The sequence below is a fragment of the Micromys minutus genome (assembly GCF_963924665.1).
Source record: "Micromys minutus genome assembly, chromosome: 22".
NCBI classification, from domain to species: Eukaryota; Metazoa; Chordata; class Mammalia; order Rodentia; family Muridae; genus Micromys; species Micromys minutus.
Window position 1 is genome coordinate 40,482,058 of NC_137957.1, and position 25,374 is coordinate 40,507,431.

The following is a 25,374-nucleotide window of genomic DNA, read 5'->3' on the forward strand; positions in this document are numbered from 1 at the left end:
GCAATGTCTGCAAAAAATAAATCACAGCATTATCAGTGTAATTGTAGGGCTGTATGAGACAGCTGAGGAACGAGGCTACGTGGCCCGTTTGGGTTTCTTCTGCAGCATAGGTAATTAAAGCAGGGCTGTTCTTAGGAGAAGATGCGGTTTTGGACTTTTTTTTTTTTTTTTTTTAACAGCTGTGTGCCCTGTGCTTCATCCACTTAAGAATGTGCGCCATTCTCATTTTATAGGGACAGGGACGATTCCTTGGTGCAGGGTAACATGGGATAGGCTGGATGGAGGAGAGGAAAATGTCCGCAGCATCATACTCTACTCTGCTGCTATGTGACTGAGTCCTGGATTCCTGCTATGTATTTCACACTCATTCTGTAGCTTCTAGTCGGGGCAAATAATTATAAGCAGAATGTCTCTGTGCCCGTCCTTCTCCTCCCATCTCTCCTCTTATGAAAAGATCAATTCATTTTTGTCAGCTTTTTAAGATTTCGGCTGGTTTTAGAAATAGTTTTATCTGTATTTTTACCTTTTTTAAAAATTAAATATTTTGTGTATTTACATTTCAATTGTTATCCCCTCTCCCAGTTCCCCATCTTTAGTCTCCCTTCCCCCTGTTTCTATGAGGATGCTCCTCCTCCCAGCTCACCACCCTGGCATCCCCTACACAGAGGAAACACCACGATTGTGAAGAACTTAGAAGACACTGTCCCACGCCCATGGAGGCACTTGGTTTAGTGCGGGCACAGGCATCGGTCCTGAAGACCAGGAAAGCTCAGGCCCATGTGCATGAGGAAGGCTAGGTGGCAGAGGCTTGTCTGAGGCCTTGTGAGAAAGCTTCAGAGGCCAAAGTTTGAACCCTGGAGGAAGGCATTTCAACAGTTTTCGGACAATTGTTGAAAGAAATCCGGGGTTGAAAGATGAACCACTGGAAGGGAGACAGAAAAATGAGGCAAGCCCAGACTGGGAGGAGATAACCAGAAGGCATCTGCATCATTAGGAAGAAGAATCTCAGCCAAATCCCTATCTTTTATACTTTTAGCAAAATTTGCCCTAATGAAAACATCTCTTTTAAAGAGTCAGTTTCCAGGTTCAGCCGTCTTTTCCCCCATTGTAGTCATGACAGTCATCATCCGTTCCAAAGCCTACAGGGCTTGTTGGACATTTTTTAATAAGCACCTATTCCCTTCACCCTATAAGAAGAAGAAGAAAGAAAAACAAAACAAAACACCAACAAAGCAAAGCAAACCTGGTACTGCAATCCCATCCTGCATATAAATCCCACCTTACATAAAGTGGGAGACCTGACACTCTGAGGTCAAAGGTCAGCAAGCATGTCCCTCTGCAGCATATGCGCCATCTCCCTCTGATTCTGCTTGCTGTCTATGGAGCTCTGGGTAGAATCCAGAGCCCTGTGAATACTAGGTAATCATTCTACTTCACATTGTCCTTTATCAAGCGGGGTGGCCGAGGTACACTCCTTTGATCTCAGCACTGGGGAGGCAGAGCCAGGGGATCTCTGAGTTTGGGGTAACCCTGGTCTACATGGTGAGTTCTAGGACAACCAGGGCTACACGGAATAACCCTGTCTTCTCTCGGGGAAGGGGTGAAAGAACAAATAAATAAATAAATAAATAGTGCTCTATTCTATGGTTTTTGAACTACACAACAGAGCAGAACTTATGCTAACGGGATTTGAGGGGTTCCAAAGCTCTAGATAGCTGGACATTTTCAGGAAGGGGGAAAAGAAAACCCTTCGGAAATGTCAGTGACGGATGTTTGGGTACATTTTCAATGACGGTGGACTAACCAGGGAACACATCCTCTGGCCCGACTTGGGCCCCAGCACGGAGTGGAGGGTAACTTACGAAGGCTTTGTAGTCACAGGACTGGAAAATGAGCTTTTCCGGGTGGTGCTGCCAATACTGCACTGGAGTTGAGGCCGTGGCTTCATTGGGAGGTCGCAAGGTGATGGAAGGTTCTCCCCAGTCCCCTGTCTGGAAATGACATCCATTCTAGAGTCAGTATAGGCGGTAAGCAGGTTCATTCTCTCTAGCTAGTCTGGGTTTGCCTAACACTCCTGAGCTGGAAGTGTGCAATGCCTTTGGGTGTGTTGTGTATGTGACTTAGTGAGCAGTATGCTCCCTAAAGCTGAGGATGAAGAAGTCAAAAATGATTCTGCTTTCAGACTGAAACCCTAGGCTAACTAATTTTAAAAACAAAATGTGAAAATTTTAGTAAGCGATTTACCAATTCATGATACTCTGTTACAATGGAAGAATACACCTGAACTATTTTTTTGTTTTTGTTTTTTTTTTTTTTTCAATTGACTGGGAATTTCCGTTTGAGTTGCTTTTGCCTTAGAATAATTCACACGTTCATTAAGTTCAGTTCCCAAGTAGGACATTGTCATGTACTCTGAAAAATCAGAGATCTGGGGAAGAAGGCTTTGTAGGTAGGATACAAAACGAAATGCTAAAATTAACATTTCCTAATGGTCAACAGCTAAGTTCCCTCACCGGCATCCAGCTGCAGAGGTGCGGTGTCTCTGTGCCGGCCGTGGGTGCACTCGGCTGCATTCTACGGGATGACAGCAGCCCACACGTGGAATGCTGGCCCACTCATATGTACTCGAGGCCCCTGGCCCACAGGCATGTTGCATAGGATGCTATGTCCCATGACATACATACCCAGTAAGACTGATCTAAAACAGGGCTTTCTATCATCTTATTTGCTACTTTGGTTTGTTTAGTACAAACATGTATAAAGTCAAAGCTCTATCCTGCAGGTCTCTTCTTGACTCTAATCACATTTGTATGTCACGGCCAGATCATTTCTTATTCTTTTCCTTGCCAAGGATTCTGATCTCTCAAAATTCAGTTGTTTGTTCTCAAGTGGACACAGCTAAAACTCATCTATAAAAAGTATTCCCAAAGCTGCTCTCTTTTGACTTGGTTGGTCTTACAGAATTATGAGAAATTATTTTCCTCAGGTGTTGGAAACATATAAGTAAGATCTTACAAGCTCCCCAAACAAATAAAGTTTGGCTGGGAATCAGGTTTCATGGAGTCCTAGCTACAAGGCCTGACACGCTGGAATTTCTGGGGAGAATTTTCAAGGATATGCTCAGATGCTTTTTTTTCTTTTCTTTTCTTTTCTTTTCTTTTTTTTTTTTTTTTTTTGGAGCAAAAGGAAGTGTGTAGCATTCGCTAGCTCCTTTGAAAGGCTGTAGAAATCCCAAAGGCTCAGAAGCTAGGGCCTCCAGGAAAGGCTCAGATCTGTGCGTGTCTGGGAGAAGAGGGCTAGCAGCAACACGGTCTCTGTGCACTTTAGAATTCTGTTTGGCAGGACAGAGGGAGCTGCCAAAGATAGAAAGTCCGAGACAAGGGCCTTGCCTTCTGAACGTTTCTCACTGGCTTTGAAAAACAAGAAGAAAAATTGTGAGCCCCGTGGAAATGCATGGGCCTTGTCACAGCCATGCACCTGGAGCATTTCTTCTGCGTGTGGGTCACCTGACATCGCAGGTGAGCCTTGCTAGCATCATGCCCACCCCCGGCTCCTCCTGGGAGTGTGTGTCTAATGAGAACACCTCCTGGCCTTGCTCTGTTCTCAGCCATTGTCTCTATTTGTTTTGTTCTAGCTGTTGGCTTGTTTGTATTGATTGCTGTACCTAGTCTTGGATATTTTAACACATATCACTTAAAACACAGCATGACCTTTAAGACCTATAACATTAACATTAACACCCCCCCCTGACTTTATGGCTCATCCCTGGCTCATTATAGAATTTTATCTTTATATGAGTTATCTATAAAAGTAATAAAGGACTGCAATTAACTTCAAGAGCAAGCTTTTCTCTGATTTTATATTTTGACCTTTGCTTTTCTTTCTCTCTCAAATGTCTGACTTATTATTTCTCTAGTCTTTAGAAAGCTGGTTATGCGTTGCCCTTAAAAACTCATGCAGATGTCAACCTGAAGGCTCTGTGGAAATCATTATTATTTTTAAGCTGAGTATAATAACCCTTCATGACTCTGGAAGCACTGTAGCTATGAGTTCTTAAGAGCTCTCCCCCAAAATCTAGCAAACAACCCCCCATTTCCCCATTAAACTTCTCTCCCTCCCATGTCCCCTCGAGAAAGCAGCAACAACATTGCAAACAGATGTTGTACATTTAAGTCACAGGTGACGCTGTCAACAGAACAACAGGAGTTTGGCACGCAACTCTGTGGAATGATACAAAAGGAAGATTTGGGTGACACCGAGAAAGATCCGTTGAACCAGTGCTGACGTGACAATTCAACTGAGCAACAGAACTTCACATTAGCCCTATTGTAGCTAGCTGAGGTGTACCTTGGCAGACCGTGACAGGCAGAAGCTGGGGGTATTGCTGTAGGGGAAGGTCTGGGAACAGGAATGGGTGCAGCAAAGCTGTAAAGTGGGGCTGTCTCACAGGTTAGTAGGTCAGGCATGCAGGTCATGTACAGATTTACCCTCTCCCTGTTAACTGGGTCACGCACCTTCGTGATTAAACTCGACTATGGGTCTGCAGAGGTAAAGCAGAGCTGCACGCCAAATGCTGATCAGCATGTTTCCATCATCCAGAGACATTGGAACAGCCATTCTGGGGATCACAAATCCAAGCACTCTCTCTGTCTGTAATGTCCAGGATCGCTTAGTCCCCATTTGAAGAAATGAGTGGCTCACCCACGGAACTATTTAGACAGTGCCCTCAACTGCTCTCTGATACCTGTGCTCTCCTATACCTCCATTTGGCCCGAAAGTCACAAACCACCTGCTTCAAATCCAGAGGGATCTGATAGCACCTCCACTCGAAGTTACGGGGGAAGATAATTATAGGGAGGGAAAGGTAATCCTTACTTTATTTTCTTCATAGTCTTGAAATGTTGCTCCAGTCCAAATATTTAAAAATTCCCCTCGGGAATTGAACCGACCTTTCTGGAAACAGACTCTGAGTTTTGACATGCATAGTGCTATTTCCAGAAACGTATAATCAGAAAGAAAGGCGTTCTTTGGATTGAATTTATGAGAAAATATTTTTTTTTCTTCCTGGAAATTTTCAACTTTCTTTCTCTCCCCTTTCCCCCCAAAACCAAAAATCCCCAATTCATATGTACACGTATTTAGAAGGATCAGAATTTTGATCCTCAGTGCCTGTTTTAGAGTTAATGTGAATGGAAGAACTCCAATTGGACTAGTATAATTTTCTATAAAGATGGGAGTGACCTTGGCCTTGGGCTAGGATTCAGTGATGCTGGTTGGCTGTCAGGAAACACAAAAGAATTCAGAGAACAAGGGAGCCTTAGGTCTCAACCTTCCTTGAGGAGCTGGATGAGTAACCAAGTGTGATAGCAGAAAAGACTGAAAAATAAATGAGAAATTTTGCTGCGTGTATAAACCAGTTTCAGCCATGAATCCTTGGGCTTGCTCTGGAAGAGCTAGCTATAGATTCAAACATTGTCTTTGTTCAGGCAGGTGTCTTAAGTTAAATCCAATAATTTTACATTTTAAAATTCTCACTAAAAAGTAATAAAAATCAAACAGACCCAAGAAGTCTTTTGACTCAAATAACGGCTACGGTGAAAACTCCTCTGTAAGGAGAACTATCCTAGTCTTGGAAACAATAATGCGACAATTGCTGATTAGAATAAGAAAGTAAGAAAAGTTTGGTGGAGACATTTGCCTATTTAAAACTGTTTCTGACATAGTGATCTTTCCAGGGCTTCCTCAAGTCATTACAGAAGATATTAAAACAAGTAAAGTGACTTTTAATAAATGTCTTTGGGCTCTCTCTTTAGCACTTAGAATACTTAGAGAAAGCCCTTTAGGTTGAGTATCTTAATATGCTAACGGTTTGGTCATGGCTTAAAACTTCATTTATTTGGTATTTTCTATATGTTTATAGATACATATATAATGTATAAATATATGTAAAATAGTATATATTTTAAATATATATAGAGAGATATATAGTAAAACATTTCATGTTTCATTTTAAATAAATACAGTGAAGGAAATTTATTAAGCAGCGGGAAATATACATCTTTAACCAGAAATTCAAACTTGTTAACATTATGGAAAAATATAATGTGATATTAGAATTTAAAATGGAGTAGGTTCTCTCTAACAGGCATCTCTCAAACACCAATCATTAATTCATATTCTAGATGAGTTTGAAGAACTTATAGTTAGGCCATTAATAATGCAATTAAACTAAACTTTATTTTATACCGCTAACGGGAAAGTATAATACAGTAAATTAACTTAGTTATATAAAATTCACAGACTCCTCTCGGTAGATTTTATTAGAGCAATGACTCAGAAATGGCCTCTATGTTATTTTTCAAGTTAGCACACCCTGACATCTAGGGAAAGTTCTCTGAAAGACCATTTCATGTACCAAAAACGACCATTTCATATTCTGTATTTCTGACAATACAATGGGGAGTGTTTTCTATATTTTTAATTTTCTTCTAAACAAAAAGCTTCCCAGGGATATCAGTAATGATTAAAGGCTTTGATTATGATATAGCTTTTTAACATTAATAGAGAGGTAGGATATTTTTCTAAGCCTTGTATAATTCTTTTTCTCTTTTAATTTAAAATTGAGACTTAATTGATTTTCTTTTTAAATAGAAGCTTTTAAGTCTTTTCTGCTTGGAGCTATTCCCACCTACCTGCTTATAAATTTAGATCTGGATATTCACAAACATTATTCTCTATTTCCTCAGAACACCTAATGAAAAACTAACAGGCTCTCAAGGGACCATTGTTACTTTGAGGTCTTACTTTCTGATGAGCATCAGAGAAGGGCTACCCAGACACGTGTGAAATCATGAACATACACATATGTGCGTCATCTGGGAGTGATCATAGGGAGAGTCTCCTAACTAAGTTCAGGAGTGGGGAAAGCCTGCTGCAGAAGACTGTTGCAGAAGACTTAGTCGGAAAGGTTCCCCATGAGCTACCGACAGTGCCCTTGTTGTGTAGTTGTCTCTGCTGAATGTGTGCTACCAAGGAGGAGCAGAGATGGCCGCTGCTGAACACTTAGAAGCTGATGTTAGCACTGTGCGCTTGTGGGGCTTTGGGGTCACAGAACACCAGCACAGGCAATGCTTAGACATCATGGTCCTCAAGAACCCAGAAGTCCCATGCACAGGAGAATAAATGTGCCTACTATGACACCCCCACCCCACCGACCAGAGGGCCTTCACAACCACCCCAAGGACTCCCAGTGATTCTCAACCAAATGTCTTAAGCTCCCAGACAGCAGCCCAAGGCAATGGAGAAAGTTTCAATGGATGTGAAGACAGGATTGTATTTTTAAAGTATAAACTTAAAAATCTATGCCACAATGTTTATGTGCCAAATAATTTTTTTTAACATATACAAGTGTGAGACATGAATATTTGAATATTAAGCAGTTCAGAATAAAATAGGTCACAATTTCACATGCATTGTAAAGATCAATTCAATCCGGTCAAATGATGCAAAAAGCTTGAGAACCGCCTTAAAGCTGTGAGAGCGCTCCCCCCTCCCCTCCCTCATCCCCACCCCTGCCACTTCCCCAGCTCTTCTCCCCTGACATTTGCATCAGCTGCAGGGTATTCCATGCAAGTCAAGTATTTCTCACAAATAAAGTGCATAAATCCTTAAGAATCACCAGACACAAAGGGTTGGATAGCTTGTGGACACAAAGTATGAACCGGGAAGAATGGCTCTGGTATAGACATGTTTCTCTATGTATCAATTTACCCGTTGTCTCTTTTCCCTGTAAAAGGCAAGTTAAGACAGACACCAGGAATGGAAGCCAAAACTCAGACGGGACAGGTTGTAACTGTGGATTTCCAGACCAAGTATGTTTCTCGTTTTATAGGACAGTGTTTACACGTCACCCAGTCACAAAGCACACGAAGTGTAAAGAGACAAAGCACCTCAGAAGCCACCAGACATTACAAAGTTTTCGCATTGTTGGGACGTAATACCTCGGGCAAGTGACAGGACACTGCAACACACTACAAAGCGCAAGTTCAGGAAGAGAAAACAACCGTTTGTAGCCTTACATTATGAACCTGATGGATCGCTGAGAAAGGAAATCCAGCATTCTGATTGGTCCAGATTTCACAGACAGACGACTGCTGGTATAAACAGAAAACTATCTTATCTTGTCAATATTTAAAACATGGCAGCTACCAACGTATACCCGGGGAGGGAAGGAGGAAACAGCAGAATAAAAGAATCACATTTCTTTAAAAAAAAATAAATTAAAAGAATGTGTAGGGTATTCAAGATTAATAATTGACTTCCAAGTCATTTTTTTTTTTTGTTTGTTTGAATGTTGGGTTGGCTGCTGGTGGGGTGGGGTGGAGTGGGGGTGGGTGTGGGGAAAGCATTTATTCATTAGTGCCATATCAAGGGAAATTACAAATAAATCCACAGCTCAGGAAAAGCAAACTCTTTATACTTTTGCTATAGAGAAAAGCAACATCTCCTCTCTTCATATAGTGTTATTTCCCAAAAATAAAACATTTGATTGAAAGACAGAGAAGGCATCTTTAAAACCAGCCAAACATCTGGATTTTCTTTTCTTCAATGGTCAAGAACAAACCAGTAAATGATGCTTGTGCCTCCAGGGATCTCTAGGGTGGAGCTCTGTGGCTGAAAACCCCACAGGTCCTGTGTAGCTGAGGGTGTGCTGGAGGATCCCCTGCCAAAGTAGAGGGTCTGGGGCCAGGGAAGCCCAGCAGCCTTTATGGGTGCAATGAACCAGCATCTCTACTGGGCTCTCTACAACACCAGCAGAAATCTAAAACTGCAATGGGTGCTCAGAATCAAATGCTCGGCCAACCAACACCTTCCTCAAGGTGCTGCATGTAACTTAAGGTACTAGGGGCCTGTCTTCAGAGCTGTTTTCATAAGTGTTGTCACCTTAAAAGACACTGTGAAGGGGTTCTTGGACATGGGAGGTCCAGGTAGAAAGTTTGTTGAGCTATACAGAAAAAAAAAACTGTCAAAAACCAGCATCCTGCTCCCCCACCAAATAAAATCCAAATGCTGAAATTGAATAATAGGCTATGGTCTGGACTCACTTAGCAAGTCCTGGGTGTACCCAGGAACCCCTGTGGATTTGAGAAAGATCTCTGCAGGGAGGGAACACATATACCCACAGTGTCTTGGAAACCGGCCAAGGGGCAGTTTCAGCTATAAACAAACTATGGAAGCAGGCTTGTCCCCAATTAAAGTTTCCTCCTCTGCCATCTTCCCAGAGACTGCTCACCAGATGTTAGCATCTCTGTCCAGTGAGGATGTTTTTCTATCTAGTAGTTCATTTGCTTTCTAGTCCTCCCCTGTCTGCCCCATGTGAGGGAGACAGACTGTGGATGCCTGGCATTCTGGAAGGAAGTTATACCCCTGGGGTCTGGTCATCTCACATTTACTGGCCTCTACTTTAAACTTCAAGTCATTTTCTCTACAAGGCCTCCCAGAAATTCATTCTCTAGCAAGTCAAGTCATCCCACCTTTTCTGTCTCTAATAGCTTCTTTCTGATTCAAACACACAGTGTCCCTCGGTATCTATGGGGGAGTGCTTCCAGGACATCACATACATGGACCTTCCCGTACAGCACAAAGAATATAACACATAGGTGTTATATTATACCGTCTAGGGAAGAATGATAAAGCACACAGGTGGTACACTGTGCTGTCTAGGTGAACATGTCATGCAGCGTGTTCAGATTTTTGATCTCCTGTTATTTGTATCTATGGATGCGGAAAGAAAGGACATGGAGGGCCGCCCGTACTGACACTAGGTTTGGGTGGATTACCATCTTCACTGGCACTTCATGTATTCATAAGATTCCCTCAGCCCACATTCCTGAGTAAATTCTGCTGTGGGAACTGGAGCTCCTAGCTCTTGCATATACTCCTAACAGCATCAGGAGCCAACATGCCCTCCATCTTCTGACAGAGGTAGACATTGACATTCAGAGAGACTAAAGGACTTACTGAGGTCCTATGTGGTGGACACAGATAATAGCTTCTGAGATTGTTAGGAGGCAGGCAAGGTTACCGGGCTTCACCAGAGACAGAGAATCTAGTGAGAGGGACTTAGATTTCTGAGTCCAAGGCTGCCTCGTTCAACATAACATAACCCTTAACTCCATAACTGTCTAAACACCTAAAAGTTTTATTGTTTTCCCATCATTAGTTCTGAATAAACAGGGCACAAGAATGCTTAATATTTTAGGTAGGTGGCACTGCTTCCTGGTCACTTTGAGTCACATGGAATTCCTTTTCTATAAAATGCTATCTCATTGCTGATTCTGACTTTCCACCTTCCTTAGAACAGTCAAGCCTTGGAATGTAGGGCACCAGAAATAGAGAGGTGGGGTGTACTCGCTTTTCCAGGAGGAAGGAAGGAGTGGGCAATGTGGTCTCTCTTGGAGTGCCATCTCTACATCTAGTTGGGAGGAAGACTTGGGAAAATGATATAGTGACAAGCAGGGAAGTGGCTCAGCCACCCCCCTGCTGTCTTGCAATGCTCCTGGGACTCACGTGGCATGCATATACTCCTGTCACACAGGAAAAGAGGACACAGATTTGGGGGCCACTGTTCTCAAGTCTCTGCTGGGATTCTGAGGCTTTGTCTGTCCTTTTGGGCTCAGTAGGTGTTACAAGCACCTAAATCTATGTCAGGGAAGATGAGCCAGTTCTTCCCTCTTGGCCAACACTTCCAATCTGATGTACATGTCCCTGGAACCCTTTTCAGCCCTATGCTGGGAGGTCATAAGGGCATATGCCCTGTATTCCAGAGGGAGAGCCTTTGCCCTTTCCTCAGGGTCTCAGGTCTTTGCCTTTCTCTAGGCCTGATTCTCTGACCTGAAACAGGCCCTGGCATTGGGAGGACATGCCTCGGTGACTTTGGGAATCCCTGAGCAGGTGTCGGTCCCTTGTATCAGCAAGGGACCTTGTTTCTTTAGAGACCGAGGCATTTATAGTCTGTAGGGAAAGGCCCACTTGGTACATTGCTACATGACTTGTCTTCCAACCATAATATGACCAGAGGGCTAAGCAAGGCACTGAGTACCCTGTGTGACACTTATTTTATATATGTGTGCTCTCAACAGAGGGAGGCAAACCCTCACATATACTGAAGGGTTCATGCATGTTTCTGCCTAGAGCAGCTGCTACAATATCCAGTTGTTTTTTTAATTGATAAGCATTCTTAAATGCAGAAGGAGTAAAAACTTCAAAATTCCTTATAGCCGTGTGAATCGTTATGAATGGAGAAAAGTCTGATTTTAAGACACAGTTTAAATGAGAGGAAGTTAATTAGCCTTTTTGTTCGGAAGATTGTTTTTTAAGTAGTCAGTAGATACATTCCAGGTAGACGAGCTGTTTTGTCGGCAGTAAATAATTTGCTAGACCTACCTGCCAGCCAGTTCAGGAGGGTAAACTTTAACAGATGTCTTGCTAATATGAAATGGCCCTTTTCCTAGACACAGGGCCATGAGGCTAAATGCAGGTGAGCTTTGACTATGGAAACTCATTTCATCTATGAAGACACTGTGCAGCACACAGCATATGCTAGGATTTTAAAGCATTGAGAAGGAAAAAAAATTGCCAGCGATATCTCTGGTGGGAGGTATACTAGAAAATTGATGACTCAAAACTGTTTTTTTTTTTTTAAATTTAAATTATGGGTTCATGTGTGTGCCTGTGTGCATAAGTTTGGTGCCCTCAAAGGCCAGAAGATAGCATCAGATCCCCGGAGCTGGAGTCACAGGCAGCTGTAAACCATTTGACATTAGTGCATGGGCCCTCTGCTAGAACGCTACATGCTTTTAACCACTGAGCCGTCTCTCCAGCCCCTACAGCTAAGTATTGAGGAACATTTAGAAGTTTTCCATCTTCAAAATGAAGTTCTTGGATTATCTGACCAGGTCAGATAAACACAGCTAAATTTTTTTCACAGCTAAATTTCCAGAGGCCTAGAACACAGAAGGCCACAATGCATACATACATATGTGTGTGTGGGGGTGGGTGTGTGTTCTATTAGGAGTTCTTGGTAAATGGTAATGTACCACAGAAACAGTAAGCATTGTAATTTATTATCATTTGCATTGGTCTACTTGATTCTGGCCATTTGTACCATTAGTAAACCAGAGATTAACTTAGAGAGTTCTTGCTAGAAGAATCCTTAGTTCTTCCTGATGAAGACCTGACAAAAGGTGGCCATCTTTGCTGGACGAGAAGGGATGCTAATCATATCACCTCTGTGTTAGAGGGCTCTTACAGAGTTTGGGGACTGTCATGCAGAAGGCCCCTCATGCCCTGCTGTTTTGTTTACTTCCTAGCATTCTCCCGAAACACCTGTTCACAGAGCCCTTGAAAGCTGGTTTAGTTTATCTCAGCTGGAATTGCTGGGAAATCCAAATAAGTGGGGCTTAACTAAGGCTATACTAATCTTTCTTTCTCTCTCTTTTTATTTATTTATTTGCACAAGTAAAGAGGTCAGAGGACAACTCATGGGTTCTGGAGATGCAAGTCAGGTCTTCAGGTTTGGCAACAAGTGCCTTTACCCTCTGAGCCATCTTGCCCAGCCCACAGCAGTCTTAAAATTGTGATGACATCAACCACATAATCTTACTTCTTTGATTCCTGACACCCATTAGAAGGGAAATCATTAGGCTGGGTGTGGTGGTGCATGTACTTTAATCTCAACAGTACTCAGGAGGTAGAGGTGAGTTTGAGGCCAGTCTGGTCTATATAGGGAGTTTGGACCATGTAGAGACCCTGTTTCAGAAAATTGAAGAGAGAGTAAGAAGAAGGAGGAGGAAAGGGAGAAGAGGGAGAGAGAAGGAGGAGGAGGAGGAGGAAGGAGGAGAAGGAGGAGGAGGAGGAAGAGGAGGAGGAAGAGGAGGAGGAGGAGGAGGAGGAGGAGGAGGAGGAGGAGGAGGAGGAGGAGAAGAAGAAGAAGAAGAAGAAGAAGAAGAAGAAGAAGAAGAAGAAGAAGGCGGCATGTAATTTTTTCTTGGTTCAGAACTTTCTCTTGACTCCAGCTTGTGTCCTTAAAACTTTCATCAAGATTGTTACCAAGCTGTACTTTGGGTCACCATGACTTTTTTCCAGAAAATATTAGCACAACACAACTGCATTCAAATCTAGTCATAAAACAGAAGTAATTCTACCAAATCTCCAAAGTTTTCTTCCTAGAGACGGCTTTCTTCTCTACTCAACTGATAGCAATCTAGTGGATTACAGTAAATTATCTCTCTCATCTTCCATTAGGCCTTCCCTACTGAAACATTCTGGAAAAAAATAGAGCCAAAAGTCTTCTATTATAGAGCAGAACACTCTTGTTTTTACACAACACCATTCTCTGTGGTCAGCTCAATTTTGTTCTTTAGGTAAAGTCTCCACCTGAGGTTGCTCTGCTGAACCAGGTTTCCTTGGTCTACGTGACATGTTTATCCTCTTTCTATTTCCCACCCTCCCTCTTGTTGCTATTAGCTGGCCATCCCTGGACACATCCCTTTGGCTCTCGGAGGTCGTTCCTGGTCCTAACTCCCATGTTTGTATCTTCAGTCCAGATCTCTCTCTCTCAGACTTCCAAACTTGGATATCCAGCAGCTGACTTCACACCTCTACTCACCCAGTTGGCATTCCAACCTGAAACGTCCCAACTCACACTTTCAAAGAGCCAGAAGCAGCCCCTGGTTCTTAGTCCTGTTTTCATTTTATGTCTTAGCAGCAAATCTTCCTGTGTACCTTCTGAGCTCTCAGTACCTGAGGTCAGCCCTACGTCTTCTGCCTGATCATCCTTTTCTATCCTAACTAACTTCATTACTTCCATACTTCCTTACTTCATTACTTCCACCATTGTCCTCTTAGTGTATATTCAAGACACAGGAGCCAAAGTGACCCATTTAAGACAAAAGCCCAGGCTGTGACCTTCAGCTTGCCGTATCTGAGAAGAAAACCAACATCTTCACAGTAGCCTCTAAGGTTCTCCATCTTCTGACCCCCACACCACTTGTTTCTTCTCCTCTCCTGTCCCCTCCTCCAGCTCTTTCTGCTTTAGGCAGCTGCATACAGATGCTTGATTTAAAGAGTCTGCTTTTCAGATGCTCTCAACCAACCACTGAACTGAGAATGGGGTCCCCAATGGAGGAGTTAAAGAAAGAACTGAAGGAGCTGAAGGGGTTTACAACCCTAAAGGAAGAACAACAATATCAACCAACCAGATGCCCCCAGTGCTCCCAGAGACTAAACTACCAACCAAAGACTACACATGGAGAAACCTATAGCTCCAGCTGCATATGTAGCAGAGGATGATCTTGTCGGATATCAATGGGAGAAGCCCTTGGTCCTGTGAAGGCTTGATACCCCAGTGAAGGGGAATGCCTGGGCAGGGAGGTGGGAGAGAGTAGATAGATGGGTGGGGGAGCTTTCTCATAGAAGAAGGGGAAGGGGATGGAATAGGGGGATTCTGGAGGAGAAACTGGATAACATTCGAAATGTAAGAAAAATATCCAGTAAAAAAGAAAAAAAATAAAGATGATAGAGGTTAAAAAAAAAAAAAACCAACAAAGTCTGCCTTTGTTCCTTTGCTGTAAGAGATTCTCTTCATCCACATGTGGCACGACTGGCTCCTTTATGCCCTTACTTCTCTGAGCTCTGAATCATTTTCTATCTCATTTAGGGAGAATACGTTTCCCATATTGCCAAACGATTGTTCTTTCAATCTGAAGTGTAAGGACTACGGGAGAGTTTAGGGCATATGAAACTATCTCCCTGGCACTCTGACATTCATCCAAAAGATAGCTGTGGGCCATCTGAGGCAGGGGTCAGCCTTGCTTTTAGTTGGTGTTTATGGAAGGATGGCTTGATCCTTCCCATAACCACCTTCAGAGGGAGCAGTCACCTGGGGTTGAGAATTTGATGGTGGGTCTCCGATAGAGCAGAGTGTTGACAGCTCCATCCACGAAGCTGTTCCAATTAGGCTCTGCAAACCTTCAGGGAAGGCTGCTGATATGGTGTAGTTAGTTTAATAAGGAAACGTCTGTGACTACAGCCCTCCAGTCAGATTCTATAAATGATGAGAATTTCTGTCTTATCTTAGAAAAGGGAAAGGACTTTCTCTTGTTTTTCTTTTGCCGGCATAATACTTTTCACACTTGAGGGTGTTCAGAGATTGTCCAGGAGGACATATGAAAGGTTCAGAATAAAAGCAACAATGGAATCTATTCCTTCTCCCAGATGACAGCACTTTCAAAGCAATACAAAACAGGTTCAAAGGCAGAAGCAAAAAAGAAGGCTCTACTGGAGGAAGCCTCGGCCTTAGCCAGTGATCTTGGCAGCTCCTTGAGCAGGCTTGATTAGACCTGCCAAACAATGGAGTCAAAGAAACCCAGCCCAGCCGAGCCTCCCATGCAGACTTCCGTCCAGAAGCCATGGCTCTGCGGCTCCTACTTGTGTGTGCATAGTAACTGGATCCTGCCTGGGTGTCAGAAACGTCTGTTTCTTCTGAGCCACCCAGAGGCTGTAGGTCAGTATCTGGTCACTTCTGTGCACCCCCCTTCCCAGACTGAGACTGATGCTCTTCACCTCCTTTTATGTGAGTTGAGAGATGAACACGGGGCACCCTTACTGCTGGACCTGATTCCCATTCTTCCCAGCAGCCACACTGTCAACCTCTCAAGTTCAGGGTTGGCATCTCTTTCTAGTTTCAAAGAATGAAAGACAGGAGTGACTACATTGATGACCCTCTTTGCAAAAGTTTTGGATGAGCGCCTTTATTTGCAAAGAGAAGAAAGAGTCTAGAAACCTCAACTTCCCACCCTTTCCCTCCTCTGGAGAACCATCTTTCCAAAACTTTATGCTCATGACCTTCCCGTTAGGTTGATGGGAAACATTCTTGGAAGGGAAGAGTCAGGCCACCTGGTGTTTCACTGGTAACATCTGTATGCAGGTGTCAGCAGTGTAAGGGTTAGCAAACGGTGTGTTACCACTGAAACAGGACAAGCTCCCGAACTGTGTATTCAGGTGTCTCCCCAAAGCTCCCCATCTCCCTCGCCTTCTCCCCTCTTCCTTGTTAACTCTGCTCCTGGTTCCAAGAGCACATTAAATAATCTTTCGGGGTGGCAGAGAACTATAGGCTTATGGTATTGCTATTACCTGGTTGATAGAATCTATAACCCAAATTCCCCTAAGATGACAGCTGGGGCTGTCCTTGGTGTGGCACACTTATTTGTAAAATCTCTTTGCAGGAGAGAACCAGAGGGGGATAAAAACCAGGAAGCTGTCCGTACGCTCGGTGTACAGCTCTCTAGGTCTCTCCAGAGTTCTCTTTGTTGCTGTGAATTTAAGACAATTGGCATCATGCTGTTTTGTAGCAACAGGGCTGTTGTATGTAGTCTACCTCAAAGCTGAAATGCCATCTCCACTGACACAAACATGTTTCAGACCAGCAGTAAGCAGCAATATTAAAAACTTGCTCAGAAAAGCAACAATCAACTCTTTATCATAGCAGGGACTGCTGGAAAAAAAACCCTAGATTTTTGCAAAGTAATGTTTTTTTTTTTTTTTTTTTTTTTCCCCTGCCAGTAATGGCTCTCTAGAACATACATTATAATCCTTTCTTGCAGACAGAGGCTGCCACTTTCTTTATTTCATCTCATTTGTTAACAACATGTTCAACATTCATTTCTTGCTTCTGGTTAAAAAGAAGCACTGGACAGGCCCATTTGTTAGAGGATATTTTTCTGAGATTCCACTGTGCCCTCATTTTATTCTCATGGAGAATCTGGAAAAAAACAAAACAAAACAAAACAAACAAACAACAACAACAACAAAAAACCCAAAGAGCTAGCTGAACCCTTAATCACCCTGAATGGTGTCAATTTAGGAGGGTTCTGGTAGGAGGCTGCAGCTTCCCCTCAGCTGTACGCTGTACAAGGCTTCACTTGGTTCATTGGCAAATGACCTAAGAGCTATGCCTTTTCCACTTAAGTTCTTATATTTAGCACCGTACAGAGCTGGGAGGGAGGATGCTGATGCACTGTATCAAAGCCAAGTTCTGCAAACGCTTCAGTGGTCTAGAGTCACCAGACAAAGAGCTTGATAGGAAATAATCTGAATGAAAAAACAAAAACAAACAACAGCAACAAAAAAAAAACAGCCCAGCACTGTTATGTGCAGAGAAGAGGGGCGTGGCTCATGAGCACTCATCAACTCTGGGAAAATGTCAGGAAAAGCTCAGAAGAACTTATGGTATGCTAATGGTGTTAAACATGAAAGTATGACCAAAGCTGAGGAGCCAGGCTGCTGTGTAACTTCCCATCCTGCTTCTCAGAAGGATACTGGCCAGAAATTAGATATGGCTAATGGAGAAAGGGGAAGGCATCCAACTGCCTTTTGTCTTGAAACCTTGTATACACTACACAAATACCAATCAGGCATAATAGCAATCTGGCAAATATCCTACAAATATATGTATTGTATTTATAAGATATAAGAAAAATATATTATCTATACAAGATATAAGAAAATGTAATTGGATATTTTGAAACATGTCATTCATAAAGATCTTGACATGTTCCATGTATTTAAGAATAGTTACACATCACAAATTCTTTCTCAAGGAGGCTAGCTTATAACATGAGTGGGAACTGTTTGCATTCATAAGGAATACTATTCTCACACCAGTGGAGAGGTTTGGGCTTACAAGCTGGAAGATAGAAATAGTTTTGTAAGACAGCTAAATTCTATGTACTTATTATGTGGCCATTGAAAAGGCAGGACGAAGAAGAAAATTAGGAATAATAATACATTTGAAGAAGATCCAAATGCACAGCTTCAGAGTCTCTGAAATGTTCTGACAAATATTATTCTCTTTGTACTCCAAAGCAATGATGCGTGCTAGGCATCCGTCAGGAGAGCTAAGGAGCTGGTCCAAGTTGACAGACAAGATTTTTTTTTTAAAGGATTCACTTCTTCAAATCTGGGAGTCTAAAAGCTCATCAAATTAATAATGAAAACTGACATTAATTAATACCCTTATAATGTAACTGATTTCTGTTGGACATTGGCAGGATTGGGAAGCGAGTTTATCCAGTCAGCCACTGTTTCTGTCTATTTAGAAGCAAATCCTGTTTCTGGCAAGAGGGATTTGTTTCAGTCCATGCAGAGAGCCCCTTTCCTACCATAGCACACACAGAACTGGACACACACGCTTTGACCTCTGTGACTGGCTTAGGGAAAAACAACGGATGCAAACCAGGCTGTTCTGAACGACTGGACTCAAGCTACACTTTCAAGATGGAAGAATTAATTAGCTCTCTTTGATGTAGGATCAAACTTTAGGAACTGGTCTTGAAATTCCCCACCTGTGGGGTAAGCCTATTAGGGAAAGGAGCCAACCTAAAGGAGCATAGGAAACCTCAGAGAAAAGATCATGGGGTTTGTCAGCAAGCCTACAAAAACCACAAGGTCAATTCCACTGAAATAGCGTTTTCAAATATTGTCTTATTTCTTTATTCAGAAAATAGAATCTCTTCAACTGATTCTAAAAATAAAGAAGGAAGGAAGGAAAGAAAAGAAAGAAGGATTGAACGAAGGAAAGGAAGAAAGGAAGGAAGGAAGGAAGGAAGGAAAGAAAGAAAGAAAGAAAGAAAGAAAGAAAGAAAGAAAGAAAGAAAAGAAAATCTATGGTCTGGTTTTAATTGGCAGCAATTCTTTGGGTAAATGCCAGCATGTGGAAGGAAGGCGGAAACACCAGAGTTTAATGATCCTGGCTCTAAGACCACCTGGCTCTAAACACCTGGCTCTAAACACCTGGCTATAAGACCATCTGGCTATAAACACCTGGCTATAAGACCATCTGGCTATAAACACCTGGCTAGAAGACCATCTGGCTAGAAGACCACCTGGACTTTACAGCAAAGTGACTCAGTACAACCCTTTCAACACTGGCCATCTTGAGCTCTTTTGTTGCTGTTACTCACATGTATTCAGAGGGTACTTACTAACATGGTACTTTAATTATGCACTAACGGGATTAACGGAGAGGTATGCACCACCAGCCCTAGTTTTTCTATATTGAGAGAGAAAAAAAAAACTCTTTATTTTTATCACTAGAAGAAGAAAAGTGGGAGGGAGAGGAGAATGATAGAATTCTTCTACCCTTTAAAATTTAGCAAGGTCAGATTATAACAGCTGAAACTCTGACCCATGGACTCAAGAACTGGACTGAATATAATGAGGAACATTCCAAAAAATTTAACAAGTAGAAAAATAGCCTGGTGTGTGTCTTTGAGAGCAAGCTGCTCAATGTCAGTGCCTGAGGCACTATGAAAACCACAAGGTCAGTTCCACTGAACCAGGGTTTTCAAATATTGTCCTATTTCTTTATTCCGTTGAAAATAGAATCTCTTCTATTGACTTAAAAGGAAAAAAAAAGGTTCTAATTTCTCCAGAAAAGTAATTGGAGGAATTTAGGTCTGACTAAAGCCTGTCAGGGCAAACTCCAGGCATCACATTTGCTTCTTTGATGAACTTGCAAAGAACAAAAGACTCCAAAAAGGCGACTTTTTTTTTCTTTCTTTCTGATTATGTAAAGACCAATATGGGGACAAGTCAAGAGACACTGACCACATGAGAATTTCCAGGCCCCAAGTTGTCGGAGCTAAAAAAGGGTATATATCAAGACGAGGCAATGGATTGACCGAGTTAGTAAAGAAAGTGTTCAACACTTCAGGTTCTAGTCTGAGTCTGGAAGTATGTTGTGCTTGGTGTGAGGCCTTCATCAGCAGGAGTGGTCAGTCTGGCTTCTCAGCTCATGGAGTGTCAGCATCTCAAACTGTCTCAGAAGCTGAGGTAATTGCTTGTCCACTTGACAAGCTGTGAGGCAGGAAGCTCTTGATATTAGAAGGCTCATCCTCAGTCTTCTTTTTGGCTACCCATTGTCTGTCTGTGCTTTGAGGAGGTTCTCTAGTTTTCTAATGCTGCAACTCTTCAACACAGTTCCTTATGTTGTGCTGACCCCTAACCATAAAATTATTTTTGTTGCTACTTCATAACAGTAACTTTGTAACTGTTATGAATTGTAATGTCAATACCTGATGTGTAAGATATCTGATATGTGACCCCTGCTAAAGGATTGTTCAACCCTAAAGGGGTTGTGACCCACAGGTTGAGAACCGCTCTTCTAAACAATGGGGAAAAAATTGAAACCACGGACACAGACAAAACCTTTATAAGTAGGAGCTCTCTGATGAAAATCTAAAAATGGAGTAGCTAACCGATTAGAAAGTATGTGATGTAATACAGTAATAAGAACAGTTTCTTCCAACATAGCTATTATTTTCTGAAGGCTTATATTGTAAACTTCAAAAAATGCTGAGCATGGGTAGAATGTCTAAGAAAAACCAGTCCTTCCTCTCAGGAGAAATAGGATAGTGTGAATAAGTCACAAGCTTTTATCATTTTTAGAAAAAGTAAGTGTTCTGGGAGGACAACTCTACTTCTATTTTATGCACTGCTCCAATGCCATGCCTGCTTGCCTGCTGCCATCTTCCTTCCCATGATGACCATCGGCTAACCATCTGAAGCCTCATAACCGTCTGAAACTTATAACCATTATAAGTCCCAAGTAGTAATCTCTTTCTTCCACAAGTTGCCTTGTCACAGCAATAAAAAGTAAATAAGACTATCTACCTACCTACCTATCTACCTATCTATCTATCTATCTATCTATCTACTATCTATCTATCATCTATCTAGCTACTATCTGTCTATCTATCATCTATCTATCTACTATCTATCTACCTACCTATCTACTATCTATCTATGTATCTATTATCTATCTATCATCTATCCATCTATCATCTATCTATATATATCTATCATCTATCTACCATCTATCTATCTATCATCTATCTATCATCTATCTACCTATCTACTATCTATCTATCTATCTATCTATCTATCTATCTATCTATCTACTATCTATCATCTATCTATCCTCTATCTATCTACCTATCAATCATCTATCTACTATCTATCCTCTATCTATCTACCTATCTATCATCTACCTATCTATCATCTATCTATCTATCTATCTATCTATCTATCTATCCTATCTACCTATCAATCTATCATCTATCTATCTACTATCTATCTATCTACCTATCTATCTATCTATCTATCCTCTATCTACCTATCTATCAATATATCATCTATCTATCTATCTACTATCTATCTATCTATTAATCTATCTGTCATCTACCTACCTATATGGCTGGCTATCCACCCAACAACTATGCATCCATCTATCCAGCCGTAATACTTTTGCACACATTATCTGATACACACGAACCTGAGTAACAGGCATTATTCACATCTTAAAGCCAAGAAACTTAAAGTTCAGAAATACAAAATGACTTGGTCCAAGATGCACAGGCAGAAAGAAATAACTCAGAACCCAACTGAAGAAACTACAAAGAAAACAGCTTCACTAGTTGAAGACACACCCAGGCACAAATTTCTGCATACAGAGTATATCCCACACTCTGACACAAAGATTTTTGTAGACATGGGAAGACATGGCAATGCCAAGATAGAAAGGGTCTGTACTTGATCTGCTATAAACCTTGTCACTTTTTACTTCACAGGCTTCCTGGTGACAACCATGAGCTGAGCCATGAAGTTTCTGCTAAACTACTCGTGACATTTCTTCTGTTATCTGCCCCTACATATTACATGTCTATTACAACATATGGAAAGCTGCTATCTGTTGAACTGTCATCAAACTAATTTATAGAATTGGGCCCCAAGGGCTATTGGGGAAGAAGGCATGAGTCATGGTAAGATGCTATTTATTTACAAGGACAGACTGTTTGGAAGATTAAATAGGAGAGATGTACCAGCTGGGAAGATAGCAGCAGGGCCTTCACACGAATGCCTCTATTTCCTTCCCTTTAATAATATCAGAGAAATGAAGACCGTGAAACTAATACGTGTAAAGCACTTTTAAATGAGGGACTGACTGATCTAGTTATAGATATTAAGTAATTCTTCCTAGATCAAGAAACATTAGGCTTTCAGCTGAATTAACTTTCTAATAGATTAGAAACCATTTGGAAAAGGCCTTTAGAGAGCCTAATGTATGCTCCAGGCAATACTGTGGGACTTTGCCTTATTTTCATAACAAGAGCAGTCAAAACACAAAGCATTCCATACTATTAATTTTTCTTGGGAACATCTAAGCTTATATTATTGGTGTGGAAGAGTCACGTTTCTCTTACTGTTTAAAGCTAATCTTTATTTATAAAGGCATATGTAGTATTTCATTTTTTCCTATGAATTTCTGCAGAGGGAAATCTTCTATAGATGGCCACTGCATTTCAGCATGTGGGGACTTTATGCTTTTCTTCCCGAGTCTGGAGATCGTGCCTTCTGAACACCATAAATCCAGCTTCCTCCTTGCCTTATTTCAAGAGTACATTGACTTCTCCAACGTGTCATTCAAAAACACTTCTGCATGTTGCAATTAGTCCTTAAATAGTGGGAATATTTTCCTCCATCTGGTGTATAGCCCATATTACATTCACCATCTCATCTCCACAGCAACTAGAACATAGCACTGTTCTAACGTGCAAGATGCACATCAGCAGGGTGCGGGGCACCTTCTTCATGCCATGAAGAGATAAAACAGATGCTAAGATACCCTGGAAATGTAAAGGCACCATACACATGGAGGTATAATTATGTAAGTGTGAGTGTAACATTTATTTATTAGGGGTAGGGAAATGGAGACCCATTTAGTAACTTCAGGGCTAATGGGCTCAGTTTAGAAGCATAGGCTGGAGAAACTCCATTTCAGCGCAGCAGGAAGACCACTGTGTGCAGCGTATCCCTGCAACATTACACTCATGTTTCAAAGTGTTAGTGGTGATAGACTCAATTCTGCTCTTCCCTGATGCTAGAATAGTGCTTATATTGGAATTAAAAAAATAAGGATATTTGCAAAGCACTTGTATTTCAAGATAGGTATTATGTATTCACTTATTCTCCCCCCCCTCTGATGTGTGTGTGTGTGTGTGTGTGTGTGTGTGTGTGTGTGCACATGTACATACACCACAGTACACATGTGGAGGTTAGAGGAGAGGTTGATTTGCTTTTCTCTTTCTATATGTAAGCACCAGAGATGAAGCTCCAATTGTTAGGCTTGTTGGTGCCCTTACCCATGAAGCCATCCTGCTGGCCCAAGGCAGGTAGGTATCCTTGCTGTTGTTTTCACTATTACCCTAACATTACGTTTTCCATAGCCGATAACAGACAAAGTTAATGGGCAGAATGCTTATTATACTGGTCTCAATTTAAGCCTTGGCTTAGCTTCTTTCACTTAAGCAGGGCAGAATTTTCTGAGCAGGTTTTGAGAAGGCAAAGTCCTGCGAATGACTGCAGCCACTTAGTAGTCAAAAGGGCTTTAGCCTTGGGCTGGTATTCCAAATCTCTGTAGAAGTGAACAGGAAGATGTCAAATGGTTTGTGAGCATGAGACCTTGTCCTGAGGGGGGTGTCTCCTGCCAGTTGTGTGCCCCTTCTTTAGCAGGACAGAAAATGAGCACAGAGGTGGACTTCACTATTTTATAAGAAACAGAGAGGGATTATTAACCTATATTGTAAGCCTCTTGGGAGAAAACCCTGGGAAAAAGGGACTGGAACCACACTGGTGGTTGAAATAATGCTTGCTTATAAGGCTTTTAACGCCTAGTTCCAATCCTTTGGAACCCAAGTTGATTAGCTCAATATACAAATGCAGGGGAAGATAGGATCTGGGGCAAGTATTTCAGACTATCAAAAAAAAAAAAAAAAAAAAAAAAAAAAAGCAAAAAGCCAATGGACAGCAAATGACCCGAGTTCCAAATGGGGACGATGAAAAAAAAAAAAAAAAAAAAACAACAAAAAAAACCAAAGCAAAACATCAACCGAGTATATTAAAATCAGATACGTTGGGCTGTTCAAACAACAGAATCAGCAAGTCCCGCATATTTTGAGGGGTTAAAGTTATTTTGGACTATTTTTGGAATGGCACTAGCTTAAGCAGCATACAGTGACCACTCATGGTTTTTGTCCTTGCTAAACACATTCTCAAAACAAATTTGAAGGACAAAATGAACACAACCTAGAGACTCGAAATCCCGGAATCTCTTTTTTCTTATCGATCAGATTCCGGTGTCGCTCTCTCCTATTTTCTCTGTAGCTGAAGTGTGATATTGAACTGCAGGATTCCAGAAGCTTCTAATAAGCTCCGGGCTGCTGATGGAGCCCTTGCCTTGCCAGTCATTTGCTCACTGTTAGTTGGACCCGAGAGGAAAATAAGTCCACAGCCTCTCTACCACGGCCCCTCAACCCGCTGACCGCGCTCGGCTCTGCTTATGGGCTTTCCTCACCTAGCTAGATAGAGGTTCGTTCAATTTTCTCAAGTCAAGACAAGTCCTAAAAAGGAATGCATTTCAGGATGAAGTGACAGGGAAAAGAAGATGTGAGCTGTCAAATGTACTCCTGGCCCTGCTTGGGATTCAGGAGGAGAAACTAAGGGAATGATTTTGCCACATTACTTTGAGTATCTTCACACGGGCAGAAGAGTAATTAACTCCTCATTGTAGACTCTGCCCTATGTGGAGAAATTTCACAAACCACGGGTAAGTCTTTTAGTTACTGCAAATGACTCAGTAACAGTAACGTTCATGAGAGGCCTATTCTGCCTTTCTCAGGAAGACGAGGGTCCAAAAATGACTATAATTTAATGACTATCTAAAGACCACAAGGTTCAAGGTTGAAATCCATGTCTCTGAGGTGCTGTGATTTGATAAGTTGAACCATGTAGGTGGATCCACAAATACTAAGAGCCGGAAATGATAGAGTAGCTTGTTGGGGGGGGGGGGTGTGCCTGGATCCTCCTCATTTAGAAGAGCCTCAGTTGAAACATCAAACAGATTGTGATTGGTAATACCTGAACACCGAGAATAGGAAAAGTATCCCTTTCTCCTTCTCTGGATATTCCATCCTACTTAAAAACACTGCCACCACTGAGACATTTTAGTATTGAGACACAGTAAAGCAGGCCCTCTCTCAGCATTGGCCTTGTGAGCAGTATAGTCATGGTTTCTAAAACACTCTCTTCCCATATTTCTTTCTTCAGTTAAAATGCAGAGTGTCTACCAAAGAAACATAATCTCATTAAAAAAATTAACAGCTAAGGCAAAACAATTATAGTCAAATTTTCACCTTTGAGTTCTCAGCTAATGTGTAGGAGGCAGAAGGAAGAATCTCAGCATTTGGGGCTGAGCTG

The 25,374-nt window shown here is 41.8% G+C and overlaps 1 protein-coding gene across 16 annotated transcripts in view; it reads right to left on the reverse strand.

The window, feature by feature from the left end:
• ANKS1B (ankyrin repeat and sterile alpha motif domain containing 1B) overlaps positions 1 to 25,374 on the reverse strand; it is a gene marked incomplete at both ends in the record, with an annotated part of 1,047,539 nt that overhangs the window by 42,752 nt on the left and 979,413 nt on the right. For 7 of the 16 annotated variants that reach the window (XM_080935870.1, XM_080935868.1, XM_080935867.1 and 4 more), the window contains one exon: positions 1,863 to 1,991. In XM_080935870.1, the coding sequence (XP_080791996.1) occupies positions 1,863 to 1,991 (129 nt within the window). Of the gene's footprint in view, positions 1 to 1,862; positions 1,992 to 8,078; positions 8,154 to 25,374 lie in introns of all 16 variants that reach the window. The other 9 variants (XM_080935866.1, XM_080935876.1, XM_080935873.1 and 6 more) reach the window with 2 other exon arrangements.